The sequence below is a fragment of the Miniopterus schreibersii genome (genome assembly GCF_964146895.1).
Source record: "Miniopterus schreibersii genome assembly, chromosome: 20".
Classification (NCBI taxonomy): domain Eukaryota; kingdom Metazoa; phylum Chordata; class Mammalia; order Chiroptera; family Miniopteridae; genus Miniopterus; species Miniopterus schreibersii.
In genome coordinates, this window is record NC_138122.1 from 15,797,173 (window position 1) to 15,810,800 (window position 13,628).

At 51.6% G+C, this 13,628-nt stretch overlaps 1 protein-coding gene across 2 annotated transcripts; it reads right to left on the reverse strand.

The window, feature by feature from the left end:
- Positions 1–1,246: 1,246 nt before the first annotated feature.
- Positions 1,247–12,266, reverse strand: TCN2 (transcobalamin 2). 2 transcript variants are annotated; one of them, XM_081122961.1, is made up of 10 exons: positions 12,160–12,266; positions 11,718–11,928; positions 8,621–8,813; positions 7,733–7,902; positions 6,639–6,800; positions 5,960–6,132; positions 5,644–5,830; positions 4,579–4,750; positions 3,954–4,069; positions 1,247–1,812 (listed from the first exon to the last, which is right to left on the reverse strand). In XM_081122961.1, exons 2-10 carry the CDS (start codon positions 11,779–11,781, stop codon positions 1,751–1,753), a joined length of 1,299 nt encoding a protein of 432 aa, XP_080979087.1. In that variant the 5' UTR covers positions 11,782–11,928; positions 12,160–12,266; the 3' UTR covers positions 1,247–1,750. The 2 variants fall into 2 exon arrangements, with proteins under 2 accessions (XP_080979087.1, XP_080979088.1); XM_081122962.1 differs by having other exon boundaries at positions 11,718–11,931; positions 12,160–12,244.
- Between the last annotated feature and the right edge of the window lie 1,362 nt (positions 12,267–13,628).

Below are 13,628 nucleotides of genomic sequence, written 5' to 3' on the forward strand. Positions count from 1 at the left end.
GTTGGTGTCTCAAGGAGTGGGGAGGCGGCAGGGGGGTGTAGTGGAAAGTCTTGAGGGCTGGAGTCGATGGATGAGGGTCTGGGCTCTGCTACTTCCAGACTGTGTGACCTGAGGCAACCTGCACACCTCTCTGAGTCTTTACTCTCCTGCGACGGGGCTGTAAAGGGAAGAGTCACAGGGCAGGTCCTGGATCCTCCTGGATGTACACCAGGCAGTGATAAGGAAGGACAAGTGGCCCAGCTGGGCGTGGCTCAGCAGTTGATCCCTGACCTAGGATCCAGGAGATCGAGGTTCAATTCCCCATCTGGGCACATGCCCGGGTTGCGGGCTCAATCCCCAGACGGGGGCATGCAGGAGGCAGCTGATCAATGACTCTCATCATTGATGTCTGAAATCAATAAAGATATATTTAAAAAAAAAAAAAAAGGAAGGACAAGTGAACAAGCATCCTGGGTTCTGGGCACAGACAACTCGCCTTGAGAGGCTGCTTTGTCATTTGGCTTTCTGATACTTTGATGTTTGTTTCAATACAAAAGAATTTTTAAATTGCCTACTTCCCCCACCTGCCCAGACCCTACATATTTGAAACTGGCACCCTAGGAAGAGGCACCTGTTTAATCTTTGGTTTCGAGGACTCCATGTGTATCACTGTAAAGCCTGACAGACATGCTGCCAATCAGAGGGCCCCTAACCTTGGTGGGGTGTGCAGGGTGTCTCCCTGGCCTGAACCCCACTTCCCAGAGGGTAGCCCAGGGCCTTCCCACTGAAAGGCAGGGTCCCTGCACCCTGGCTGCCGAGGCCTGGGGTGGTGTCCTGACTGCACTGGGGGAAAGCCAGGGGTGAGAGCCCAACCTCCAGGGTCTTGGGCCTCTGGTTGAACTTGGTGTTTTCCATGTAATCATAACAATCATTGAAGCCCCCAGTTTTCAGTGTTTGAGTGAAGCAGCCAAGAGGCCACCGCAGGCCAGGTCTGTCTATCTCCTAAGCCATGCTTGACACTGTGGTGAGTCAGTTTCCCTCTTTGAGCCTCAGTTTCCTTATCAACGACCGCAGAGTTATGCAAGAAAGTGTTTAACAAGTACATGCTCCCTAAACAGTAATCAACGTGGCCACTGCCAGCATCGTTTTCCCAGGACCCAGAATACGCACCCACCCTCCTCTGCTCCCTGCCTGGAGGTATCTCCGCTTTCTCTGCTCATGGCACCTGCACTTGCTCCCTAGCATGAGGCATCAGGACGCTGGGGCATGTGCATAATCAATACTTTAATCATTTCGAAGATTGACTTTGAGCAGGGCCCTCACCAGCTGCTATGCCACAGCCAGCTCTGAGGCTGCCGCCCTCCCAGTGGACTGGAGAGCTGGGCTCAGGGCTGCACAGGTGCTCCCTGTAGGACCCCAGTCCCAGAGCAGGCGGTGCTCACAGTGCAGCGGCCAGCAGCCTTCTTGTGCTAAGGAGTCTGAGTTGCTTCAGACTATGAGTGGCCTTCATGACACGCCCCCAGGGCCAGGCTGGGCCAGACCCAGGCAGACACCCCAGGGAAGGTGCTTGGCTCCCTACTCCCAGGTGGGCAGTGGCTTAGGAGCCTTGCAGGGGTGGTGGTTGCAGCCAAGAGGCCACCGCAGGGGGACATTGCTCCAAGTGCGCATGAGGTGGCGGCAGGGTCAGGCAAGTGCCTGTTACAAGGATATCTGGACAGAGGGTAGAGGTACAGAGATTATTCAAGGCAGCTGGAGTAGGTGAGCTGGGAGGCTACCAGGTAGCCAGTCTCAACTCAATGGTTTCTCCATCCTTGGGTCTGTAGTCAGCAATACCTGCAGAAACAGTTTGAGCAGGGATGTTAACAGGGCAAAGCGTCCCACCCACCCCCATCTCATCTTCTGGGCCTCCACTCTGAGGTCAGGGTCCGTCAGATCTGCTCAGGGTTTGGTGGTAGGAAACTGGGGGCTGTCCAGAGCCGGTGTGGAGACTCTGAACTCACCTGTGACCTAGGGTCCCTGAGGCCCACAGCTTCATTTTGCAGTGGGGCAGCCCCCAGAGGGTGGGTGTTAGGGACAACCTACTGGATAACCAACACAGGGTGAAAGGAACCAGAGACACTGACAACACCTGACGGTCACTGTCTTTATAGTCCCTGAGGGGCTGCCAGGAAGAGGGACTTGCTCAGTGTGGCCTGGAGGGAGAACCAGGACCACAAGCAAAGTCTCCTAGAAGCCAGCTTTCACTCACTGCAGACAATCCAGGCTCCAGCATGACACCTGGGATCAAGCCCCAGCTCTGTCACTATTGGCATGACTTTGGGCAAATTAATGAACCTCTATGAGCGCTGGTGTCCCCATTTCTGAAATGGGGCAGTAAAGATATCAATAACTGGGCCCTCCTTCTTCCCACAGGGGTGGCCATCCTACTGGACTGGAGGGCCAAGGGGGAGGGAGGCAGAGGACGCAACCACCCACATCTGCCTCATGGCTGAGCCCACTGGGCTCTCCCCCTAGGCTACATCTTCCATCCAGCCTCTATTAGTAACAGAGGCCAGATCTGGGGTCTTCATCTGCCACCCCTTTGTTTTATTTATCAATTTGTTCAGAAGCCAGGCAGAGAAAGAGAATGCTTCTCATGGGGCTCCCTCAGAAAGTTCCCACCTTCCATAGAGCACTTGGCCCAATGACTGGTACATGGTAAGTGCTGAGCAGAAGTTCCACGAAGCAGGAGCAGGGGCAGGTGACTTTTAAGAGTCTGTCTGGTGACTGGGCTGTTGCACAATGATGCTCATGACAGTTTGAGACATAAGACGTAAAACTGGAGACAACTTAGAGGTCCACCCATCCTGATCCATGCCCCCTTTTGAAGTACCCAGCACTGGGGCGGGCACTGAATGGCCTAAGCAAGTCATGTGGTGATCCCTTCTCTTCAGCCAATGGTGGTTGCAGAACCTGGGCCATCTCCTAGCAATAGGGGTGGGCCCGGGAATGCACCTGTGTCCCCATTCCACCTTCGAGGCACCAGGAGAAGTTTGCTGAGGAGTCAGACAAGTTTCCTCAGTCCTAAAAAAGAGGGATCTCTCTGGAAGAGGAAGCCAGCTAAGAGAGGGGGACAGAGTCCCAGGGAAGGGGGCTGGAGCCCAGGTTACACCAGCCCTGAAGTCCTCGCTCCTTCTGGACTCCAGTCACTTGGGCCAACGGCTGTCAAATTGTGGGAGCTAATTTGCACTGCATTTTTTGTTATTTGCAGCCTAAAGCGCCCTAGTGGATAACATATTCTATGTGGCCATTACAAAGAAATGGGAAGATCTACACACACCAACATAGAAAGGTATCTATAATATATTAAGAATGAAAAAAGTTGGAAAACAGTACATAGAACTGCACCATCTGATATGCTAGCAATTTACCACATACATGGCCACTGAGCACTTAAATATCTTAGTAAAAAAAAAGAGCATGCAAAATATGTGATTAATAATTTTACATTGATTTCATCTTAGAATGACAATATTTTGTATATACTGGGTTAAATAAGAATATATTACTAATATTAGTTTCACCAACTAGAAAATTTAGAATTACACGTGGGGCTCACATTTTATTTCTATCGAACAGCATTGCTATAGAGTATGGCTCCATTTTTTATGAAATGACAAACTTACATATTTAAAAACTCTCTGGAAGAAAATACACCAAAAGTTAAAAGAAGTTATTTCTGGGTAGCAAATTACAGGTGATTTAAATGTTCTTCTTTTTTTGCCTATCTGATTTCCTAGAGTTGCCACACTGACTTCCCTAAAAATTCTTAAGAATTCAGTTAAGTAAATTATGCAACCTTGAGCATCAGTGATTATCCAAGGCTGGGGCCCAGAAAGGTTTGGGGGAAAGCTGGGGTGAGTTGACAAAGCCTCACTTCTGGGACAGGGCTGGGGTGGGGGACACATCTAGAGGTGGCCGGCCACCAGACTCACCTTGCTGCAGCGGGGTGTCTGGGGCTCGGATAAGCTGCCAGAACTCACGTTCTCCTACTTCTTTCCCCATCACAGAGGTCAGGTAAGGGCCTGACAAGGAGGGCTGTGTTCCATACCTACCAAAAGGGACAAGCAAAGAGGGAGAAAGGGTGAATTTTGCTCCCATCGACCCAAGGGCAGAAATGGAGCTCACTCACACTAGGAACTCAGGGCCAGTGCTAGCCAAACCCTTCCTGGGCCCTGTCCAGCCCCACTGACACTGCCCATTCAGGGGACTTCATCTCCTCTGTGTTGACCATGACCGTGGCCTGCAGGAAGGGGCGCCTATTACATTATCAACCCAGCAGCTGGCCCCTTTCTGAAGGTTGATGTTGTAGGGGTGAGAATCTGAAGCTGCCAGCATCACACATGAAATGCCAATGTCCAGTGAGAGAGGGTGAAGCCAGTGTGCAGAGAGAAGCTAGGGTCTGGGTGACCTGATGGAAGGCGCTCAAATTCTCTGGGCCAGATTCCCCATTGGTAACCCACTGGTAACCGGGGACGTGCTCCCATCTTATTTAGGCACGGCCCTGGTCCAAGGATGTGGGATCTGGTTGGGCGAGGGCTGGAAGGTGGGGGGTCTCACATGAATCCTCCGAGCTCCTGGGCCTTCTTCAGGACATCTTCCAAGGACGACCCAGCAGGGACAGAGATGTAGTGTCTGTACGGTGGCCAGACACTGGGGACCTTCAGCATGACATGGATGACCTCCGGGACTTGAATCTGTTCGGGGGTCACCGCAGCTGGTTCCAACATGACTGTATGTGGGAGAGAGGACGCGTCAGCCAGTGTGAGGGCAGGGGGCCTGGGTGTTAGTCTTCTTTTCTTCCCTTGAAGACACTGTGACCTATCAGGACCTCCTCCTTCCATATGGTTCCATCTCAGTCAACACCACCACCACCCGCTCAGCTGAAATCTGGCCACCATCTCAGGCCACTCTCATCCCTTAGCCCCCACATCCCCAGCCACCCAAGGTCAGGCCCCTCAATGGTTTTCTGCCTCCAGTATCCCCTCTCCCACCTATCTGTCACACAGCGCCCCAGAGGGCTCGTTCTAGAATATGCATTTGCTCATATCACTGCCCTGTTCTCTCTGGGGTCTCCTTTCCTTTTCATTCTTCTGCCTGCCACTCCAGCTCATTCTCCCAGACCCCATTCTTTAGCCAGACCCTCCACCCAAATTCCAGCCTTTACACCCCTGTGCCTTGTTGCCTCTGCTCCGCTCTGCCCTTCCGTCTGCTCCGCTGGCAAATCCCACTCACCAACTCAAGTCCCTCTCCCAGGGGAAGCCCTGATTCAAGCTGCTAATTGGGACTCATTATAACGTATAAGAGCTAAACAAAATGTGTCACTCCCTATCTATTCACTCATTCATTCATTCATTCATTCAAACATTTCTGTACTTGGTATTGCAGAAGGGCTGGAGATTACTGGCCTGCACAGAACTCTCCATTTGATGTCTCCCTCCCTACACTGTGAGCTTCTAGAAGCTGTGACCATATCTTAGCTGCCAGTGTGTCCCACGCACACCCACAAACTCCTGTTGACTCAACAAATCAGGACCAAACAACTACCCCTCACTGGGCCACGCAAATTTCAATGAGTGTCCTGCAGATTGAAAATAGCTGAGCTTCCGTGAAAGGCTCGGCTACCTCTTGGTGCCAGGCAGTCTGGGGAGATGAGATCCACATAGGTCTTGTGGTTCAGGACAGGCAGAAGCTGGGAAATCATGAGGGCATTCTGGAAGGCCCCGTCCCGCAGGCTGGCCAGCAGAGCAGTCCTTGCATTGAGGCATGCTGAGCCCAGCTCCACCCCGGGCACAGGGGAGGTCATCAGCAACTGGTGACAGAGTAGGGGAGAGAAGGAGGTGGGTCAGTAAGCAGGGAGAAACCAGGTCTTCCAGCCCCTGACTAGCCCACCTCCCACCAGCCTCCAGGATGGACCACAGTCCCAGAGTGTCTTTCCCACCTGCAGGGCCAGAGGGGTGCTGTAGACATTCCCAAAGTGACCCTCTGGGGTCTGGGCCCTCAGGATCTTCTCTTGCACTGTCCTGATGGCCAGGTTGATCCGGTTTCTCAGGTTGGGGTTGAGGTTGGAGCGCTCCAGACAGGTGAAGGCCAAGCCTGCCATGGCCACTGTGTCTGCGGGGGACAGAGCCAACTGGGGTCAGCCCAGGCAGGGCAGAGGGGCAATGGGTGGCCACAGGAGGGCTTGAAGAAGGGGGTCAACATGGTCAGATCCGCATTTTAGAAAGTTTCCACAAGCTAGGAAACCAACTCAGCTCAGTTTGCCCAGGACTTTCCCAGTTTAGGAAAGTGTCCAGTGTCCTGGGAAGTCTCTTAGCCAGGCATTGTGCTAAGCCCTTTACTTATAAGGCATGCCTTATCGAGATGCTGCTGGGAGGTTATTTTATAGGAGAAACTGAACTAGAAAGGCCAGCTGACTTGTCCAGGATGTCCTACAATGAGCATGTGCCATGGAGCTGGGGTCAGGATCCTGGTCCATCCCCAATGCTGGTCACAGCCGCTGTACCACACACAAACCCTCACCACTTTGCTGCTAATGGACTTGATAAGGAGGGGTCCCAAGGAGAGGTGAGCATGGGGCCAGGGGTGGAGCCTGGCCTCACAGGGTCTGACTCACTCACCCACAGAGAGGTGGCCCTCGTGGAGATGGTGGTCATGTTCCACGGCATACAGGAGCTTGCCAATCACGCTGTCGTGGACCCGCTTCTGGTGGACACACAGGGCCAGGATGCTCAGGCCATACTGGTAGTAGCTGGTGTGGGGATGGCCCTTGTGATCATGCCCTGAGAGGGAGAAAACCAAGGGGCAAGGGTGTCACTCCAGGTCTGAAGGGTTGCCTCTCTGCCCCTTCCCAGCAACCAGCCCCACCAGCACACAGGACCCTCTGACCTATACTTTCTGACACCCTCCTTTGGGTTATGGGATCCTTCATTCCCTCGACCCTTACTTGCTGAGGCCCTGCTAAGTGTCAGGCGCTGTGCTTAGAGGTATGAATACAGTGACAACAGGCCAGTCACCGTGCAGCTGGGGCCTCCGACAATAATACAATCCACACTCAAGGGAGCACGATTAGAACTGAAATGTGGATGGAGGTCCGTGCGGTGGTAGAACACAGGTCTTTGAGTATCTGGGGAGTCAGGACAGGAGTCTGCAAGGAAATAAAGCTGGGGAAGTGAGGTGGGAGAGAGCTAGAGGGGAGGGAAACCTTCCAGATACAGGAAACATATATGGAAACCCTGGTTTGGGAGCTAAGAGAAGGCCAATGTGGTTGGAGCCCTTGGAGGGGCGGGTGAGCCAGAGAAAGGGTGGGAAGAGCCTGGAGAGCAGAGAGCGGCAGACAGGCTGGGCCTGTGGGCTGTGAACACAGTAGTGAGCAGCCCCTGCAGGTTTTAAGCAGCGCTAAATGAGATCAGGTTTATATTTAAAATGCTTGCTCTGTGTGTGCTGGTTCAAGTCAGGAGGCAAGAAAGTTAGCAGAGAGGGGGTGAAGAGTAAGTAATAAAAAGGCTATCCAGAGCTGGATAGTCATGTCAATCTTGGTGGCTGAGCAGCAAAACTTGCCAACTGAGTGCATGTGGAGTGTAGGAAAGGCTTGATCAAGGATGGCTACCGGGCAGGCCCAAGCCTTGAAGTAGATAGTGAGATAGGAGGCCTAGAGACAAAACCCAAAGTTCTGATGAGCCCTCCCCACCCCAGGCAGACTGCATCTCCTCACCAATGGACCTCTTCTCATCCTCCAGGAACCGCTTCAACTGTGAGACCAGCCTGTCCCCCTTGTGGCCTCCGACAAATTCACAGTTGGCCCTGAGAGCGAGCATGTAGAGAGCCAGCTGGCCCATGGAGGGCTTGGCCTGGAGGTCACTGTTGTCATCACTGGAGCCAAGCCTAGGACAAAGCCAGTTAACAATACTTCCCGGAGAAAAGGCCACCCAGGCAAGCCTGGCTTGGGGCACCCCCCCAACATTACAAAGTGGAAAAAATCCTAGTAGTTGGAAAATTTGCTGGAACCTCCCAAAACCAGATCTAGTCAGCCATCTAAATTGTGAGGTGTATGCCACACCTATTTCATAAAAATAAAAAAATTAAACTCAAGGACAAACTCTGAGGCTTCTCCCATTCAAATGGCCTGTGGTTGCCATTTTGGTCACGTCATCCATGTACCCTTCCCTTTCTTTCTTCTTCCTGCCCTGCATCCACTTCTCAAGAGGGGGTCCAAGAAGGAAATGCTCCATGGTTCTCCTGATCCTTCATCTCTCATCCAAATTCCCACACTGGACCTCAGAACAGGCCTCCCCTTAATCCCCCTAGAAAGGGAGCACAGAGTCAGATGCTGCTTCTGAGCTCCGTATGGCAGAGTGTGGTCATGGATTAGGAATGTCTGCCTCAGGGACAGGAAGGTACAGTAGCAGCACAAGGACCCTGTATTGGCCTCTCCAGTCTAGTCAAGCCAACTCCATTCAACAGATGGAAAAAGGCCCAAGGGCGATGAGACTTGTCTGTCTCCCAACCAAGCAGTGACAGGCCCAAACCAGAATGCAGGTCTCCTGTCTCTTAGGATGCGGAGCAAGACATGGGGAAAAGAGAAGAGAGAGCATGGCAATACCTTAGGAGGCTCTGCTGGTAATCGAGCTTGAGGCTGTGTAGATAGAGGGCCTCCTTGGTACTGGCCTCCAGGCTGGAGAGGCGCAGGCCCACATAGATACTGGGGTTCAGGTGCTCCAGAGAGAGTTGGTCCATCCAGGGCAAGAGGCGCTGGCCTAGACTCTGCACCAGGTTGCTGTCCACCTCTGGTATGTCTTGGGAAAGAGAACAGGGCAAGTGAGGTGGCAGGGGCAGGCCACCAGCAAGGAACTGCTTTTACCTTAACAGGGCCTTCTCCAAGGAATTAATGTCCCCACCCCACCTCCACCCAGAATACACCCTACTTGTATGGGAAAATCTGGCCATAATGAAAGGCAGTGGGGCAAAAGGGGGGAAAGCAGGTATCCTAAAACAGAGGTTAGAGTGGGCCAGGGAGGGGTGGTGGGCTGAGGGCAGAGGAAGCTGGTTGCCAGGCAACTACTCTGCCCATCAGGAGTGACAGAGAGACTGGAGGCCAAGCCCTGTGGTGTGCCCCAGGCACCGTGCCTGACCTCATTTGGTCCTTATGCCAGCCCCTTGATAGTCACTGTCATCATAGCTTTGCACAAAAGAGGAAACAAAACTTCAAAGTCATGTCTTACATGAGGCTGCTGAGGATGGACCTGCCTGCAAAGCCGCTGCTCTTTGAAACTATGCTGATTGCTTGTTCTACGAATTTACAAAAACTTCAACCCACACATGGAACGTTACATGTCCAGTTTTAAAACACTGCCCACTGGCTACCTGGGGCTGCTTGGTGAACTTCCTCTGGACAGATCTCAAAATAACCTTCTTCCTGTCATCCCTGTTTAGACAAAGAGCACCCAAGATGGTGAGGTGAACTGTTAGAAAGCCATCACGTTTTTAACCATTTATCTACGTGCTTTGGGATTTACCTAAAACTGTCTACTAAAATACAAAAATCCCCAGGAAGCAGAAGGCTCAGGGATATTTCCCAGCTGCAGCTGACCTATTTCCCAGGCGATGCTGACTTCTGTCCACCCCTTTCCATAGGGAAGGAACCTGAGCTGAGTAGGTAGCTTTGCAGTTACCTTGGACTTTTCCCCATCTACTGCCTCCAGGTCTCTGCAGGGCGCCTGCTGTGTCCTCTGTGACCTGTCCCGGGATACTGTGCAGGCTGCCCCTCCCAAAGGAATTGCAGGGCAGAGTGCCTCCTGGGCCTCCTGTCACAAAGCCCCATCTCTTCTGGTTTGAGTCCTACCATCTTAGGTTTGTTTCCCCAAAGTCATAACTATCTGTTGCTATGAGAGCAGGAAGGTAGGGGAGTAGGGTGGGGGAAGTAAGTGGGAATTGCTTTTCTTGACCTTTCTATCTCTTAGGGTCTTTCTGTGTGTGTCTCCCTTTCTCTCTCTCTCTTTCCTCTCCCCCTCCCCCCCCCTCGCCTCTCTGACTGGCTCTCTGGTCATCTGTCCCCTCCACATTTCTCTTTCCCTGTCCCTTTTCTTCAAAATAGTGAAGGAATTCCTGCCCCCACCCTGGGCTCTGCCCTCCGGCAGGTGAGTCAACCCTGGAGTTAGAAGTGATAAGAAGAGAAGCTGGAGCTATAAACAGCCTCCTTGAAGGAAAGAGCCAGGCAGATTCACTGAGGGTAATAAAAGTGGCCCTGGGAGAGCACCCTTCCCCCTGAGTCTCCTGCTCGCAGGGCCACCCAGCTCTGCCAGCTGAGGCCTGACTGGCACTGGCACTCTGAAGCACACGAGCCCACCTCACACAAGCATCCCTTTTAATTTCACAGAGCTTTAAGCCAGTAAAGCAGGTGTGTGGGATCCTGGCACAAACAGGAGGAAGGCTGGGGAGCCTTCTTAGCCCATTTTGCAGGTGAGGGAATAAGGTTGGGAGTGACTAAGTGACTCAGCAGCAGCAAGCTGAGACCCAGCCCAGGGCTCCCCAGCTTCCATGCGAAGGAGACTTCTAAACTGGTCACGATCAGTGAGGTTGAAGACCAGGTCCCAGTTCTCCCCTGGGGACTGTCTAGACAGAAACCCAAGGGCCAAGGCTAAGGGGTCTGGTTGCATTTGCGGAACACAGGCTGGAGGTTCCTGGGGCCCAAGACCTTGTTCTGGAGTTCTGAGAACTGAGTCTGGCATAGCCAGCCTCCTGGGAAGCTGGAGCACCTTGGGCAGGTCAACTGGCCCCTCCAACCTTGAATGCTTTGCCTATCACCTGGACTTGACTGAACCTGCCTCTCCATTTCTCCAAGGATCACAAGAGCCCCCGGTGGTGCAAGTGCATTGACGAGCATAATGCTAGAGGGAAGAGGAGAGGTGGGTGGCCCCAGAGTTCAGAGGCTCCCCTTCCTGGCTTCTGCTTCCTGCCTGGCTCCAGTGCCCAGGTAGCCCCAAGTCTGTGCACTCAGACTCATAGACAGGTCCTGAGAAGCCTGTGGGGGCCCAGCCTGGCACACAAGTAATATAATGCAAATGTCTCACCCTGGCAGCTCCCTGCCTGTCTGGGACTCGTCTCCCCACCTGTGTCTCCATACTCACTTCCCTCTGCCTGGGAGGCCTGTCTGCCACTCCTTTCCTTGCCAGTTTCTTTTCTTCTACTGTGTTTCAGTTCCCATGTTGCCCCTAGCTCCTTGGAAATCCCTCCCCAACTTCTCTCCTTGAATAGGTGGCCTTCGTGCTTTCCTTTGGCACTCACCTCAGCCCCCAAACACAGCAGTGATTTGCCTCTTGACTTTATCCTTTCACTAGAATGGAAGCTTTAGGAGGACAGGGACTGTCTTGCTCTGTGTTCTTTCCCCAAACCCTAACACCACACCTGTCACAGAGAAGGCTCACTCAATGTGCACTGAATGGATAAATGAACAAATGACTGAATTAATGGAGGCGATCACGTCTGGCGGGGAGTCAGACATGTAATTAATCTCAATACAACATGCTAAATGCTGAGCCCAAACTGCTACGGGAGCCCAAAGAGGCAGGCAGATAGGTCGTACCTGCCTCCCACATCGGCACCTTGGTTTCCCCAGCTATATAATGCAGGACTTGGACAAGACGGTCCTTCCTCCTAAGGACCCAGGAGGAAAGAGGTACAGGGTAGGTCCAGATACTTACTGCAGATGTCAGCGAGAGCCCCCAGGGCCCCCAGCAGGAAGAGGAGGGCCCCAAGGTGGCCCATGGCAGCAGCAGGTGGGTGAGCAGCAGACAGAGGGCTGGGCAGACTCCTAGGCCCGGGCTCGCAGAGGCTGTCCTGACCACAGCCGGCCACTGCTCCGAACGAGGCAGCTTCCTGTCACTGATTAATCTTTGCACGTCTGGCAGGGTGCTGCTAAGTCAGCAGAGACAAAAAGGGAAAAGGTCTGTAGCTGAGGGGAAAGGAAGGCCAAAGAACAAAGGAAGGAAGGGCAGAGTGGCCTTCCTGGAGGTAGGTGCAAGCAGAGGGGAAGGGCAAGCAGGGATGGTGTGAGCCACACTTCGTCCTGCCCGGAGAGCCCGCCAAGTCTGTCCAGTAACCCCCAACTGTTCCAGCGGTGCGCGGGCAGTGCTGGGGGCCTACCTGTTGCCCCTCACGGAAGGAACCTGCACAAGCCTGGGACAGGGAACAGAACGGGGAGCCGCGGTGGTCACATGAGCGGGACTGCAGGAGTCAGCTGCTATCTGCCCGCCCAGAGGGGTGGAGCTGGCTGGACTGGTACCAGACGGGACAGTTTTCTTAACCAACCGGAAAACTGGGGGTACCCTGGAGATAAAACAAAACAAGTTAAGGAACAGGATTTAATCATTTGAGACACAGAGCCATGGGTAGCAGGGTTGTTTGTCAGGACTAGAAAAGTAACCTAAAAAAAAAATCTCTGCAAGGAGAGAAAATGAAGGATTTCTCATCTGCCCAGCCTCACAGGAGAATTGACGTACAAGCATGAACTATGGCTGTACTGTGTGACCTTAGCCAGGTCATTTAACCTCTCTGAATTTGAAATAGTTTCCCCTGTGTGAGAGGAAAGAGTTGGACAAGATCATTCTAACTAAGCTCCCTTCCAGCTCAGCTTGGGAAGATGTTAAGCCCTTAAAACACCTCTAATCATTTCCTAATAAGCTTTTTATTGCAATCATATTATGGCAAATTGCCAAGGTTCATTCTTTTATGATAATCTGATTTTGTTCCTGACTTATCACAAGTCAAGCTCTTGATATAGATACAGTCATATACCATATAATGACATTTCAATCAATGATGGATTGCATATACAATGGTGGTCTCATAAGCTTATAATGGAGCTGAAAAAAGTCCTGTTGCCCAGTGATGTTGAAGCAATCATAACATCATAACGCAAATGTTACAAAAATCAATAAGGCTGTGCTTGAGATGGCAAACACCTTTTTTTTTTTTTTTTTTTTTTAATAGCTGTACAGTGTGTTTGGGTTTCAACCCAGGTGTTATAAAAAAGTCAAAATGTTAAAAAAAAGTTAACGTTTTTAAAATAAAAAAATTACAGTAAACTAAGGTTAACTTATTAGTGTAGCCTAAGTGTACAGTGTTTATAGAGTCTACAGTTGTGTACAGTAATGTCCTAGGCTTTCACATCCACTCACCACTCACTCACTGACTCTCCCAAAGCAACTTCCAGTCCCAAGCTCTATTCATGGTAAGTGCCCTACACAGTGAACCATTTGTTATTTTTTATAATGTATTTTTACTGTAACTTTTCTATGTTTAGATATGTTTAGATACACAAATATGCACCATTGTTACAATTTCCTGCATTATTCAGTACAGTAAAATGTTGTACAGGTTTGTAGCCTAGGAACAGTAGGCTATACCATATAATTTAGGTGTGTAGTAGGCTATACTATCTAGGTGTGTGTAAATGCACTGTGTGATGTTCACACAATGAAATCACCTAACGAAGCATTTCTCAGAATGTATCCCTGACATTAAGCAATACAAGACTATACAGAGACGTGCATCTGTTTATGGAAGTACTTTATAAATAACAATTCTACTGTCCAGTGTAGGAAGGTTGGCTG

Excerpts from the sequence above, each read along its gene's own strand:
- TCN2 (XM_081122961.1), bottom strand. The coding sequence starts at position 11,781 with ATGGGCCACCTTGGGGCCCTCCTCTTCCTGCTGGGGGCCCTGGGGGCT. Across the intron at positions 6,133-6,638 it reads CGAGGGCCACCTCTCTGTGG|ACACAGTGGCCATGGCAGGC; the intron begins GTGAGTGAGTCA and ends TGTCCCCCGCAG. Across the intron at positions 4,070-4,578 it reads CAGGAGCTCGGAGGATTCAT|GTATGGAACACAGCCCTCCT; the intron begins GTGAGACCCCCC and ends CCCTTTTGGTAG.